This window comes from Telopea speciosissima, chromosome 10, assembly GCF_018873765.1.
Source record: "Telopea speciosissima isolate NSW1024214 ecotype Mountain lineage chromosome 10, Tspe_v1, whole genome shotgun sequence".
NCBI classification, from domain to species: domain Eukaryota; kingdom Viridiplantae; phylum Streptophyta; class Magnoliopsida; order Proteales; family Proteaceae; genus Telopea; species Telopea speciosissima.
The window spans coordinates 62,998,529-63,014,749 of NC_057925.1; the positions used below are offsets into that span (position 1 = coordinate 62,998,529).

The 16,221-nt window shown below is 39.1% G+C and overlaps 1 protein-coding gene across 5 annotated transcripts in view; it reads right to left on the reverse strand.

Annotated features, from left to right (window-relative positions):
- Positions 1–16,018, reverse strand: part of LOC122641416 — a 55,594-nt gene extending 39,576 nt beyond the window's left edge. For all 5 annotated transcript variants that reach the window (XM_043834649.1, XM_043834646.1, XM_043834648.1 and 2 more), the window contains exons 1-2: positions 15,884–16,018; positions 15,306–15,499 (exon numbers count right to left, since the gene is read on the reverse strand). In XM_043834649.1, coding sequence (XP_043690584.1) covers positions 15,306–15,499; positions 15,884–15,979 — 290 coding nt within the window. In that variant the 5' untranslated portion in view covers positions 15,980–16,018. The remainder of the gene's footprint in view (positions 1–15,305; positions 15,500–15,883) is intronic.
- Between the last annotated feature and the right edge of the window lie 203 nt (positions 16,019–16,221).

Consider the following 16,221-nt stretch of genomic DNA (forward strand, 5'->3'; position numbering starts at 1 on the left):
ATCAAATGTAAACCCATAACCTGTAGTAGACCTCCTCCTGTCTAAACCACCAGGATAATCAGAATCTACATATCATGCCAACTCTGTGTAACTTCCCTTACCACTGAACATAATACCCAAACCTGTAGTCTTGCTCCGATATCTAAAGATCCACTTAATTGCATTCCAATGCTCCTTCCCTGGATTACTCATGTATCGACTAACAACGCTGACTGCATGAGACAAATCTGGCCCACTACATACCATAGCATACACGAGGCTCCCAACTGCGCTGGCATAGGGAACCAGAGACATCTGCTCCCCCTACTCATGTGTTGTAGGGCATTGCTTTTCAGATAACTTGAAGTGGCTACCTAATAGAGTGCCAGCCGATTTAGCCTTTTCCATGTTGAAACGGTTCAACACCTTTTCAACATATCTCTTCTGAGTTACCCAAAGGTTACCTACACTTCTATCTCCAAGGATTTCCATGCCAAGGATCTTTTTAGCAGCACCAAGATCCTTCGTATCAAATTCAGCACTCAACAAAGACTTTAGAGAGATAACATCATATTTATTCTTGGCAGTAATGAGCATGTCATCAACATAAAGCATCAAAAGAATAATGAAATTATCACCTAACACTTTATAAGACACACAACAGTCATACTCACTTCTTATGTAGCCAATCTGCACCATGTAGGAGTTAAAGCGTTTGTACCACTGCTTAGGGGATTGCTTAAGACCATAAAACGACCTCTTAAGCAGACAAACATGATCTTCCTGTCCCTGCTCCATGTAATCTGTTCCTCCAAGTCCCCATGAAGAAACGATGTCTTTACATCAAGCTGTTCAAGCTCAAAATCAAACATAGCTACCAAAGCAAGTGAAACCCGAATAGAAGTCAAGACACCAAAACCTCAACACAACTCGGGAGTCATACCTTGTATGTGATCTCCCACAAGTCTTCAATATATATTATCACTAAGGGCATAACAGGAAGAGAAAATTAAAAAAATAAATAACAAACTATACCTAAACTACCCTTCTCACCCATCTCGGTATTAGCACCAGGCGCTAATACCGAGACTTACATTAATATCAATAACAATCCCCCTCAAGCTCGAGCATAGATGTTAACCATGCCCAACTTGTTACAAATATAATCCACTCTTGCACTCCCCAAAGACTTCGTAAATACATCTGCAAGTTGCTCTCATGTACGAACATGACAAGGAGAAATCAGCCCTTGTTGCAACTTTTCTCAAACAAAATGACTGTCAATCTCAATGTGTTTAGTTCTTTAATAAAACACACGATTTGAAGCAATGTGGACAGCAGCTTGATTATCACACCATAGTTGCATCGGAGAATCATCAATGAAGCCAAGTTCAGCCAATAACTGTTTCACCCACATTAACTCACAAGTAGCATGTGTCATAGCCCTATACTTTGACTCTGCACCGGAACGAACAACTACTGTCTGTTTCTTACTCTTCCAGGACACCAAGTTCCCTCCAACAAATGTACAAGAACCTATAGTCGATTGTCGATCTTCTGTCAACCAGAGATCCTGTCTAATGAGCATCAGAAAAACCCTCTATCCGCCTCACTATAGAGGACACCACATCCAAGAGCCTTTTAAGGTAACACAAGATACGCACAACTACCTCCCAGTGAGATGTCCGAGGAGCAGATAAGAACTGACTCACCACACTAACAGGAAAGGCAATGTCAGGCCAAGTCACTATTAGATAATTCGATTTCCTAACTAGCCTCTGATACTTCTCAGGATCACCTAAAATATCACCATCATCAGCCATAAGCTTTAAATTGGGATCCATGGGAGTATCTAGAGGTTTAGAACCCAACATCCCTATCTCTGAAAGAAGATTAAAAACATACTTTCGTTGTGACAGCGAAATCCCTTTCTTCGACTGAGCCACTTCCGTACCCAAGAAATACTTCAACTTCCTTAGATCCTTGGCCTGAAATTTCTTCTGCAAATGTACCTTCAAGTTCTCAATACCAAGAATATCATCTCCTGGAATAACTATATCATCTACATAAACCACAAGGAATATTTTCCCTGCAGCAGAACGACGGAAAAATACTAAATGATCACTACTACACCGTGTCAACCCAAATTCTAACACAACTTCAGTGAACCGACCAAACCAAGTCCGAGGGGACTGTTTCAGCCCATACAATGACTTCTTGAGCTTACAAACCAGACCAGACTCCCCCTGAGCAACAAACCCAGGAGGTTGCTCCATATAAACCTCTTCATGCAAATCCCCATGCAAAAAGGCATTCTTAACATCTAACCAATATTTAGGCCTCCCATTAATTCCAACCAGATTATCGGCCCATCATTGCACTCCCATGTTGGATCTTATCAGGAAACGTCTTCAACTGTGGAAAGGCAAGCTTCTCTCTTATGCGGGTCGCTTGGTTCTCATCAAGTCTGTGTTACAAGCTTCCTATAACTACTGGTCTGGAATATATGGACTGTCCTCTTTCCTCTGGAAAGGCTCTGATTCCTCAAGATTTCTTCGTCCAACTAGTTGGGCCTCAGTTTGTCTTCCTCCTGCAGAAGGTGGTTTGGGTATTAGAAGGATCAAGGAGGTGAATTCAGCTGGCATCATCAAGTTGATTTGGAAAATTGCTTCTAGAAAGAAAAGTATTTAGGTGGATTGGATTTATTCGGGGCTGCTCCGATCGGATTCCATTTGGACTGTCTCTATCTCCTCAGATGCTTCTTGGGTTTGGCGCAACATTCTGACTTCTCGCCCCCTTGTCCTCGGATCCATTCACTCTCACATTGGTGATGAAAACTCCACTTCCTTGTGGCTGGATCATTGACACCCCATGGGAATTCTCCTCCAACAAGTCACCTCAAGCACTATCTATGGCTCTGGGTTACCTAGAAATACTTTGGTGGCTGATATCATTGATGCTAATGGCTGGGGCCCCACCATCTGGAACCTTTTGCCCACTATTCAAAGAAGACCCTTGCTTAGGGGTGACTGTGTTATGTGGGTGCCAAATACTTCGGGTTCCTTCAGCTCCAAAGCTGCTTGGGATCTCATTCGGATGCGCCAACCTCTTGCCCCCTGGAGGAAGCTTGTCTGGTTCAAACATCATATTCACCGGCACTACTTCACGGTTTGGCGAGTCTTCTCTAACTGCCTTCCAACGCAATCCTTTCTTCGGCATCGACACATCTCTGTCCCCCCTTCTTGTGGTCTATGTTGGAATGGGGTTGAGGATTCCAATCATCTTTTTTTTTATTGCCCCTTCTCTTGATCCATCTGGAAAGGTATTCTTGCTAAATGCTGGCCAAGAAATCGCCGGATTCTTCCTTTTGATAGAGAGCGGCTTTGGGTTGATATGACTTTTGGAGGTTCTTCTCTTTGTGATGTGGTCGGAAGGTGCACTGCGATCAATCATATTTGGATGGAGCGAAATTTACTGAAATGGACTACCAAATCCCGATCTCTAAACCAGATTTGGAACTCCGTCACCTTTGAAATTAAAACCAAACTCAATTTGGTTGCTCCCTCCTCTTGTAAGGACACCCCAAGGAACAGGCTCATTGTTGTCTCCTGGGGTCTTTCCTCTATCTCCCTCGCAGCTGTGGGCTCTTCTGTTTGAGTCTTTTGGCTTTTGCTCCCTGTTTTGTTTTCTTCTTTTTCCCTCCTATTTGAGGGTTATTGTTCTTCTTTCCTTTGGTAATGAATTTATTATTCACAAAAAAAAACATCTAACAAATGCAAAGGCCAATGATAAGTAGCAGCAAGGGAAATCAAAATGCGAACAGAAGCAAGTTTCGCCACAAGAGAAAAAATATTCAAGTAATCCACACCATATACTTGGCCATAACCCTTCGCCACAAGACGGGCCTTCAAACAGGCCAAGGATCCATCAAGGTTAACTTTCACAACATACACCCAACGACAACCAATAGCAGATTTACCTGAGGGTAAGGGAACAAGATCCTAAGTTTGATCCAACGCCAACAGTTCCTCATTCATAGCAGCCCTCCAACCAGGATTAGACAATGCCTCTGCGACAAACTTAGGAATAGGATGATTTTCAATGGTATGTAAACAAGCATGAAAGATGGAAGACAAACCAGCATACGACACAAAGTTAGAAATGGGGTGTTGGGTACAACTCCGAACACCCTTGCAAAGAGCAATACGAATATCACGATTAGAGGAAGCTTCCAAAGAAGAAGTAGTACCTATTGCAGGATCAGCTGGCGAACAAGTAGATGGAGCGAAGCAGCCGAAACGGGGGGAGCCCATACTATCCATTGGTGACGTTGGAACACAATAAGAGGAGATGCCGGTGATAATGCAGTCTGTGGAATTGAGTTAACAAAAGACTGAACAACATAAATGGGAAGATCAAACATGGTAAAAGAAGAGGCATCATACGGAGAAGATTCAAAGAAGGAAACATCAGCGGTAACAAAGTATTTCTGTAAGTCAAAGGAGTAACAACGATAACCCTTTTGTGTGCCGAAATAACCAACGAAAAGACACATAAGAGCTTTAGGATCCAACTTTGAAACACCAGGACGATGATCACGAATGAAGCAAACAGTACAAACACCCGTGGTGGTAATACAAACAAAGGCATAGAAGGAAATAACAAAGAAAAAGGGATACCACTACGTAAAACAGAGGAAGGCAAGCGGTTAATAAGGTAACACACAGTCAAAACAGCATCTGCCGAAAAAAATTTAGGCGCTTTCATCTCAAACAAAAGAGACCGAGTGACTTCCATTAGATGTCTATTCTTCCTCTCGGCCACACCATTTTGTTGTAGAGTGTCGGCACAAAAGGATTGATGAATTATACCACGTTGAACCATCAATTCAGCAAAGGGGGCAGAAAAATACTCCTTAACATTATCACTATGAAGAATACGCAAAGGAGTCTGAAACTGAGTATTAACTTCATTCACAAAAGCACAAAAGATGGAAAATAACTTCGAAAACCCTAGAATAGTCATCAACAAAGGTAATAAAATAAAGAAAACCCAACTTCAGCACGACAAGATAAGGACCCCATAAATCTAAATGAACTAAAGAAAAAGGTTGGTCAAACCGTTTATTGACTCTAGGAGGATAACTCACACAGTGAAGTTTCCCAAACTAACAAGACTCACAATTCACTAGAAAATGAACGAAAACAACTATCTAGAGCTTCAAACTCTCCAATGAAGGATGACCCAAACGATAATGAATCTGGTGAGGTGACGCCACACTGGAAGACGCCATAGATGCAGTGTCCTCAAGTACATATAGCCCCCCGATTCACGACCTCTACCAACCATCTTCTTCGTCGTAAGATCCTAAAACACACAAGAGTCCGAGAAAAAGGTTACTGAACAATTATAGGTTTTGGTAAACCTATTAATAGACAAGAGATTAAAAGGAAAGTCAGGTAAATAAAGGACTGAAGATAAGGACAAAGAAGATGTAACATGAACAATACCAGTACCAGTATCAGTCGCTTTAGCTAAGGAACCATCAGCTAAAGTAACACTAGACGATGATTTTTGGGAGGAAAATATACCTGAGACACCAGTCATATGATCCGAAGCCCTTGAATCAATAATCCAGAGACGAGAAGTAGCACCCGAAAGACATGCAGTGGTATTACCTGTCTAAACAAAGGTGGCAGTTGGAGGCTAGGATGACTAAGAAATTTGAAACTGGGTAAAATGACCATACTCCTCATTAGACATCTTCATGGTCTTACCCTCAGGCTATGGAGATGTAGAAATAGCAGACTCAATAGTAGTAGCAGAATTGGCAAAATGTTGTTGAGGTGGTTTGCCATTAAGTTTCCAACAAAAACATTGGATATGTCCTGGGCGACCACAATGATGACAAGTCTTCACCGAACTGGAACTATCAGAAGCACCCTGAGTACCCAAAGTAGGTGGTTTACCAGAACCATCCCCACGTCCACGACTGCCACCACTATTATTATTACCACCATTACCAGCCGCACTATTGGGCCCACGGTTGGGTGGAAAAGAGGCCAAAGCTGATGTGTCAACTGGAGTAGTACTCTCATGAGAAACACGTAGAACCCTGGAAAATGTTTCGGACAGTGGGACTACTTTGTCACCACCAAGAATTTGGGAAGGGACTGAATCAAACTCCTTCCCAAGTCCTCCCAAAAATCCCATAACAACGAGCTGCTCCTGCTAACATTACATTTGTTCCACATTAGAAGTAATAGGAAGTAGAGAGTTTAGTTCCTCATACATCCTCTTGAAATCAGCAAAGTATTGGGTCAAAGGACGACCCTTTCGATCAGCCCTATAGAACTCTTGAATCAGATCATAAATGCAAGAAAGATCGTTCTGTCCAAAGCACAGAACATTAAGGTACTCCCACAACTCCTTGACAGTGTCAATGAGTGTCACCAAATCTACAATTTGGTTCTCCATAGAATTCAGCATTTGTCCCAAGAGTTTAGCATCAACAGCATCCCATAATGGGTCATCATCAGGTCTAATCTTAAATAAGTGATCCTGATGATCACGTCTAGTCAAAACCAACTTCACAATTTTCTTCCATTGTTGAAAGTTGGTGACCCCTCCAATTTCTTTTTAATAATACGATTGGAGGAAGAGAAAACTTCAGTCATCACAGTCTTTGAATTGTCAGACATTATTCACAGCCAATCGATGGAGGAAAATTGCAAAATACAGGATGCGAAAAATCTGGCAAATTCGATCCTCAAAAACTCTGACAAAAATCGATTTTGACAGAAACCCTGACAAAAATCGATCGCAAAAGTAGGTGATCCACACAAAACTCTGCTGCCACAGTAGCTTCCGAAAAGCAAGGTTCTAAAACTCGGTCTCGACCAGGTCGAGTTTTCCGAGATCTCGAGATCTCGGCGAGACAGTGTTTTTTTTTATGTTTCGGTGAGCACATGGCCATAGTTGGCTCTGAAACTTTAAGGTAAGCTTGTTTTAGGCTTAATAAACATATTTAAAGGTTCAAATTGAAGAGAGAAAAAAAAAATCACCCAATTTGGTATGTTAGATTTGCACCCTTAGTTGGCAGTAAAGGTCTAACCCTTAATGTAATATTGCCTATTCTACACATTGTTTGAATGATATGAGACATAATTGGCAAGTAAAACAAGTAAATTATGCACATAATTTTGAATAATTATTTAAGAAATAGTTAAAGACTTAAAGTTTCTACTACAAACCACAAGATACAATGAAGTGTTTGATGAGCACATTTATGTGTGAAATAACATACATTTTACCACATTGGACAGAGTTACTTCGGTGCTTTCTTGTGCTTTTCAGGTTTTAGGTGAATTCTTGTGAAAATGGAGCAAAAGATGCTAAGAATAGCCGAAAGCGCCCAGGAGTTGAGAAAATCAAGTTTGGATCAAGCACTGAAAGAATCACGCCAATCAATCAAATTTGAATGTGATTACAGTGGGCCCCTTAGCATAATTTTGAGGTGTTAATAGTATGGATGCGTAGCACTTCGAGTCAGCTTCGCAACACTTCAAACGGCACTTGATTCCGAGTTGAAACGAAGAAGTTACGGTCGTTTCCGTGGACAGGGGTTTATTTGTAATTATTGACAGTCGGCCGGGGACAGTAAAATGGAAGTTTGGATTCCAGGGGCCTTAGTGCAATTATCAGAAGTTATCTTTCTGTCAGCCGAAAGATTCCATTTGGAAGAATCTGGAGCAGTCCAACTTCAACTTGAGATATCTTGGGCTCCCGAACTCCAAATTGGACGAAATTTGTGTCTATTTTGGGTGATTTTTCGTAAGGAATACAACAGTGAGGCCCATATAAGAATCCCATGCTCCACATTTTTTGAAGGACAGATTTGACATTTCATTAATTGTGAGTGAAATCCTAGTCATCACCCTTGCTCTCTCTCTCCTCCAACTTTTCAAGGGCACTTTTGGAATTCTACTTGGGATAGATTTCTTTTGAAAAATATTCTCTCATCCATAGAAGGTTGAAAAGTCAAAGATGCCTTGATCTCATTTCTTGGAGAAGACACCTACAAAGAAAAGGAAGCACAAGTTAGAATTAGAAAGTTACTTTTTGATAAATAGAAGGTTTATGTAGCTAGGATTTTTATCTCTCTTAGTTACTATTTTTCTCTTTTTTCTTGGGATTCAAGTAGTGTAAAGAAGGAAGGAGAAGAGAATCTCTTAGGGAATATTTCTCCTACCTCTTCTCTCTTCCCTCTTCTCCTCTCCCCCCTATAAATACCCCTTGCCCTTTGGGTTGTAACTAGTTAATTTTTAAGTTAGTTCTAGTTCAGTTTTTAAGTTAGTTATAGTTTAGTTTTAATTCAGTTTTTAGTTCAATTAATTAGTGAAATTTCTTCTTCTCTTCTTCTAGTTTTTGGCTTTCTAAGTTCTAGTTTGATTTCAAGCTTTCAATTCCATGGTTGTAATGCTTTTGATTCATGCTTTAATTTTATGTCTTCAATATGGTTGTAATAATTCTAGTTTAGTTTCAAGCTTTTTAGTCTAAGTTCCTAAGTTGATGACAAGACTTGGAGATTTAGAAGAGGAAGCCATGCAAGGTTTGCTCAAGTATCCAGGTTTTTACTCTCTAAACTCTTAAACTCATTCTCCCTTTCTTCCATCTTATTCTTCTTCTTCTCCCTCTATTTCTTTTATTTTTTTATGTGGTTGTGGTGTGTGGCTGCAATTTATCCCTTCCAATCCGTGTTAGTTTGATAGGTTAGATGGATATGTGTTAGGACGCCAATTTAATTCATGCCAATTTAATTCGTTAAATGCTTGTGAGTTAGGATGTGTTAATTTGTTAGTTTAATTAGTTTAATTTAACACTTTAATTTGGTTCACTTTGCATTACTTTAAAGTGAGTAAAATAGGGTGGCGTATATCTCCTCGTGTTCGACCCGTAGCTACGATTGACCCGTACGCTTACGGTATTAATTTAACTCAAACAGTGTTCACAATGCATATTACATAGACACCCAACCTAAGTACAATGAATAATACATAAGTCATAGACACCTTACTACCCTAGTAATGTAGTCCTAGGTAGGAGTAATCCCACTAGGAACCAGGGTAATAGGGTCACACACACAAGCTGGCTGATTGGGTTAGGGTTTAGTAATTTAGGGTAAAACTAGGGTTAGGGTTGGATATTGGGAAAGGGGTTTATAGGGTATTAATGGGCTGGTCTAGAGGGCTATTATGGTATTAAAAAGTTAGGGTTTGGATGAGTTTTGAAATTATGCAATTTTGGGCAAAATTGAATTTTAGGTCAAAATTAGGGTTAAAGTTAGGTTTAGGGTAGGGTTGCCTTATATGGTAATGATAGGCAGGTATAGGGAAGTCTAATGGTATAGGTTTTATGATGTTTGAGTGAATGGAAGTAGGTTAGATGAGTTGGACAGCAAGATAAGGTTATTTGAGACAATTCCTAATGGAGGTAGGAGAAGGAGATTCTAGGGTTTAGGGTGGTGGGGGTCTGATGAAACTTGGATCGAGTGTCAATAATGATGTAAGGGATCTATGCTGAAAGTTTGGTTTGAAACTGATGGACAGATTTGAAGCTATGGAGGAATCCTAGTTAGGGTAGGAGTGAGAAGAAGGTTGTTTAAACAAAGTTCAAATTCAAACTTACTGGATTTGAAGAGATCTTCAATGGCAGCAGCATTGAAGATGAACAATGGGGTCTCTCGATCTTCACGATGCAAGGAGATAAGTAGCAGTCCTCCCGATCTTCACGATGCAAGGAGTCGATTGGAGATCCACCAATCCCTTCCACCTTGATAAACCCACAAGGATGCAACACTTTCAAGGAGCAACAGCAGCAACAAAGGCAGCAAGCATAAAGCTGAGTTTTATTAATCAAATTCGTGTTCAATACTGGCCTCCCTTACAAACTCATATAGAATACTCAATATAGACTTAGACACTAAAAAGGAAAGGCCTAACTCAATCCTTAACCTATTAGCTAACTTAAAATGACTAGAAACCTGAAATACACTCAAAATAGAGTCCTAATCCAGCCCAACTAAACAACTAAAAGAAAAACTAATAAAATCACTTAAATTGAACCATTGGTTGAACATGTTCAATTTAAAACACCAAATAAAAAACTAAGTATGGGAGCTAATCCCGTATGCAACCTATTTACCCATATTTTAGGCCCATAAAAGTGGCCTATTACATTAGAAACCCATGGGATCAAAGGCCCAACATGTATGTAACCCAACCATAGACTTATTCCTAATAAAAGAAGCTCAGTTTGGTGATAAATCTGCATCACCTAGTCTTCCACGTCTTAACCCCCAAGTCCCAACAATACAATACTATGACTCTATGAGTACTGAGGAGGTCGAGATTCTCGAAATATTGGAGACTTCACCAAGATTTCTCCGAGATTCTCGAAATATTCGAAATCTTGGTCGAGTTTTCACATTTGTTTGTTTCGTATAATAACTCGTCTAGAGAAGCTCGAGTTTCTCGAGTTTTCCGAGATCTCGCCGAGATTTTGAACTATGTCGAAAAGTCCAACACACTCCAAAAACTCCAGCCAGTAAAAGAGAGTCCAAAAAAATCAAACAAAAAAAATCGATTTGTCACCCGGGGAAAAAATTGATCTCAAAACCTTGACAAGTGTTGCCAATTTTTGTTCTTCAGCTTCCAATGCAATCTTCACTCCATCAATCACCCACAAACACAAAGAGAGACCTAGTTCTTAATTTAGAACATGACTAGTCTCTAAACAGTCCCAAAACACAGCACAAGGTGCTGCACCCCTTCAAACAAAAAATAGGACAAACCACAAAACCTTCAACTTTGCACGAACACTTCAATTCCAATAGTAGGCTTAAGAAAAGAAAAGAAGACAACAAAAGAGAGCTGTAACAGTGCCTATAGCTCTGATACCAAGTAAAACAATATGAGAAAAAGAAAGAGAAAAACAGAGGAAACCGAAAGAGAGAGAGAGAGACAGAGGAAGATGATGTGCAATTCGGGAGTCACACCTTGCGGGTGATCTCCCACAAATCTTCAATATATACTATCACTAAGGGCATAACAGGAAAAAAAATAAAATATAAATAACAACTTATACCTAAACTACCCTTCTCACCCATCTTGGTATTAGCACCAGGCGCTAATACCGAGACTTACATTAACATCAATAACATTCCCAAAATTGTAATTTACTACTTTCATCCAATCCTACTTGAGGTGCGTAAGCTAATTATATTGACAACCTCTTTCTCCAACACAAGCTTGATGGATATAATCCTATCTCCGAATATTTTAACATCCACCACATCATACTTTAAATCTTTATCCACTACTATGCCCACTCCACTTCTATTACTTTTATCCCCCATATATCATAGTTTAAAGTCATCCAACTCCTTAGCTTTTTTACCCTTCCATCTAGTCTCTTGAATACAGGCTATGTTAATCCTTCTCCTCCTCAAGTCCTCATAACATCTATCAATTCTGAACTCTCACCTGTTAAGTTCTCCTTTTCATACATGATATATTTTACATATTACCTATTTATAGTGTTTTATGCTTCATCACTGTATTTTGCATATTCTAAGCATTGCCATACGTTTCTTGACCATTCTCATACATATCTTTACGTATCTTGCATCTCTCCGATACGATAGGATACGTCTCTTAAAATCACCCTTCCAATACCGATACTTTAAACCTTCCCATGGGTCTGGTCCACTTATGTAGGAACATGGACCTGACCCCTTAGGTTCCTACGGCTGTATTTCTGGCACAAGAACCTGTCTACATCATAACCGAGAGAGAGAGAGTACAATAGGAGAAAAAGGGGGAGATCCTAGGTCACGATTGGGTTATGGAGATCCTAGGTCACGATAGGATTCAGAATTAACCCAATCGTGCCCTAGGCCCACAACTTATATTAAAACTAGAAACCCACTTCGAGTCAAATTACAACCAAAGTAAATAATCCTAACTAACAATGACTTAACTAGACTTATCACAAACTAACTCTAAGAGTAACCTTAATGATACAACAAAGACTCCCACTCCCTCTCACACTACAACACCCTCTTATGGTACGATTTAACAGTAATCATACAAGTCATTGACTGAAAAATCCACATGATGCAATTATGCAATTTACATAAATAGTGCTCATTATGTTTTTAGAAGAAAACAGATCCAGCAGCTATGATTTTGTGAATGTGGATAGTGCTTCATAATTTGAACAACCTAGAGAATAATAAATGGTTAAAATAGTTTATAACATGGCATTATTACAAAGAAAATATGTAAGCATCACCATTGGAGAGCATGACAACAACCTATATCCATATTCATGATCACTATGCATTTGTATCCAACAATCATTCTATTAGTAATTATCAAAGCATTAAATGCTGGCTGTTAGTATTGCACGGATTCAGACATAGAATCCAGATCCTGACCTGTAGATGGCCATAACTATTGCAAACTGAAAGAAGATGGATTCAAAAACTTAGTTGTTTTGCCAACTTTCAGATAACACTTAATATTTTGGACCACTAATAAGGGAGGAAACAGCTGGACATGGGTATGTCTATTTATAACTAATTCTCTCTTTCAGAAGTTTTGGAATGAGAAACTTCTTTAGTTGTTGCTGATTGGATATGTAGCAGAACTTAATGAAGTGTGCACAAAGATCAAGATTGAATCTAGTAAGTTGATCTGATTTTCCTTTGTTGAAGTATATCAAGATCATAAGGAGTAGAGGATATCTCGATTAGAAAATTCCATATTCTAGTCGAGATTCCTCTCCTCCTCATGTGTCTCTTCTATTTTATATTTATGTTTCCTAGTCCTAGTTGGAGTCCCTAGTTCTAGTCCTAGTTCCTTTTCAAGTTATTTTCTATTTTCCTATAGTAATGTGAAGTCCTAGTATGATTAGGAATTCCCTCTCCTGCTGTAATCTTTTAGTATAAATATAAACTAGGTGAGGGAGATTGTCAAGTTCGACATTTCTCTTCTCTTCCCAATCTTCTTCTCTCATGCTCAGTTCTGGTTTCTGTTTAGTGTGCTTTGCTACATCCTTCATTCTTCTTCTCCTATTATTTTTCTCTCTAACTTCATTGGCGGTATCTTAAGAATTCCAAAAAAGTGCAGCCTTGATTTCTCTCACTTTTCCAAACCCTAATCTCTCCCCTTCACAAAACCACTGTGGCCCTACAGTAATCGACCCTTCTAATTAGACACATCCCTCTCTGGCCAAAGCACAAGATATTCAATAAAAGAATGTATGCTAAAAATCAGGCAGCGCCAATCTTCCTCATCCTCTATGATGAATAAAGATGGATAAATGATCTGCAAGTTCCCTCTAGTCCAGTTGGGGCACCAAAAATCTCTCCAGTAGCTTTTAATGTGGAAATGAATTTATTCCTCCTCCCTATCACAAATATTTGGATGAATCATCAACTTTATTTTGACCACATAACAAAGTGAACCAAGTTGATGTTTGTGATTTCTTTTCTATTTTAAAAAAGTTTAAATAAAAATCATATTAGTCTCCAGCTTTCAATGAAGTGGAATGGGAAAATAGAAGTTTGTAGCCAACACCTATTAGTTTGAAGGAGGCTTAATTGACTTGTTGTAAGAATCTTACTCAAGATATGAATTACTAAATAAGTGGTGAAAGCTCTCAACAAACATTACAAGTTAGCACAAATGAACAATATATACAAAGTATGATCAGTTACACAAAAGCCAGACAGAAAATGAAAAGGCACTGATCAAGCAATCCCAATGATCTCAACACACAGCATAGACAGAAATCCTTAGGGATTAAGAACCAAAAGAAAAGTAGACTCTTTACTCAGTCAACCACATCCTAGAAAAAGCAGTTTTTGTCCACGGAGACCCAGTAATTAAGATCTTTCCAAGCAGAACATAGACATAAAATATAATGAGTTCATTCCATAGGATAAGACCTAGACAGCTGGAAGCTTTTACTAGCCACACAAGGATGAGCTCCAATGGTGTGTGAGGTGCAAGGCAAAGCATCCCAAGAAGAAACACACACACACACACACTAATGTGAAGAGTAGGGAGAGAAAAGGAAAAAAGGAACCGAAATGATAATGAACAAGCAGTTTGGCAATTAATGACTGAACAGTTTACTACTTGCTACACAAGATAGTCATATTGTGAAAGAACTTCAAAGCACTAGAAGCATGGACCTAGAAAGCGAGTGAAATATTAAAAGACTCAGTTCAAGAGTAGTAGGAAATTATTTAGGGAGATGACAAAGAACTTAAGAAACTTTTTGTAGTTCCTGTTGGAGATGTGAATATCAGAAGTATGGTTTCTCTTGGCGAGGGCTTCAAGTTTTAAAGCATGTTTATATGTCCAGCTCCTATTGGTGGAATGTGACTTTCAGAACTGCATGGGGATCTAAAATTAGGTTTCCATATATGGTCTATCAATCGGACATGTTATCTGACTGCACTATTGTTTCCACTCACAACCTGAGCTGTGGAAGTATAAAAATTTTCTTGCACCAAAACCAAAGCAAATGGAGCCCCTCCCCCATACACACACACAAAAATTCATAATTCAATGCAATAATGTTTCGCATATGCACCCACAGACAACCATGACCCACCAATCTCCCAACAAACCCAATCCACAGAATTTGATTATTGAACAAAAATTTACAGACCTCACCAAAATGCCAAAAGGCTGCAGTACTGAGGAAGTGCACTAAATCAGGCCTTTTAACCCATAGGGTTCACAACAAAAATTTTGAAATTAGGTTCCAAAAGGATTTCCTTAGTATGAATATTGAAATACCCCCCCCTGCGATGTTGTACACTTACACTCCAACTATTTCATATATAGTTGAAACTCTATAACCTAGTTAAAATTCCTCACATAATTCACCTCCACCTTGGACAAATTGTCAAACTATGCTGTAAACAAAATCATAGTTCATTTAAGAGCACCAGTATTCCCATGCAACCATAAAACTAATTATGATGCAAGATCCTGTCTAGTTCAATACCTCTTTAACATTATAGGCAAAATTATTTGATACACAGCAATTACAAGTGCTCCAAAGTACGACCATTTGAATAAAACCATAACAGCCACACTAATTAACTTTACAGGGAATATTAACAACTTGTGAAATGATAGATTCCATAATCTAAAATCAATGTTTAGTATATAAACAACTTCTGTAGGAGGATGAACAATACTGATTGAGATAGGTAGACAGAAAGAAAGTATATGTTGACGCACCATATCTGGTCGGAGAAGAGAATGAACCACGAGACATCTAGCAGGATAGCACAGCAAAGAAGAACAGCGTACGTCCGGCCAAGGCTCTGGCTGCTACTTTCAATTGCAACAAGGGCAAATAATGCTATTGCCAAATTGATCAGCAAGACGCCATTGTACATTGCGCCGAGAGATCCAACCAACGCGCAGCCGATCTAAGATAGACACAGAATCCCCAACTTCAATCCAACAAGAGTTAAAAAAAAAAATGAACAACTAAAATCAAATTACAAAATAACAGAGCAATAAGCAGAATCCTCTAAAATTATCATATGTAAAGAAAAAGGGGGGTGGGGGTGGGGGGAGGAGCCAGAAACTAAAGTTCAACTATAAAACAAACGGAAACTGGATTAGGATCAAAATGAAACTGTGTGGGTCAGTGTAGAGGGAGATCACTATGAAAGCAATATCAAGATAGAGAAAAAGATAGCAAAACGAAAAGTCCAGACTACAGAACCCAAAAATTCACCAATTAAAAAGGAAAAGGAAACTAAAGCATTAACTGATATTTAAAATAAATTAAAAAAAAAAAGGCATACTTGAATGTATATGAGAATAACAGCAATGGTTTGAATCTTATCGTAATCCCGAAGCCAAGATCGAAACCGTGTTTGGAAAGAAAAATAGAGCATCATAAAAGGGGAATTTGGTTTTCCAGCCAACGAATCAAGGGAGTAGAAGTTAGGGGAGGACCTCCCCCGCCCGCTACATTGGGTACCTAATACATTGAGTCAGAAATCTCTGAGATTTTTTAAACGGAGACACAGAGATAGAGATAGAGAGAGAGAGAGAGAGAGAGACAGGAATGTCCTTCTGGATTCTGCTGCACTTTTGTTATTGGAAAAAATCTTCTTGTTACTTATCACGATACCCATCG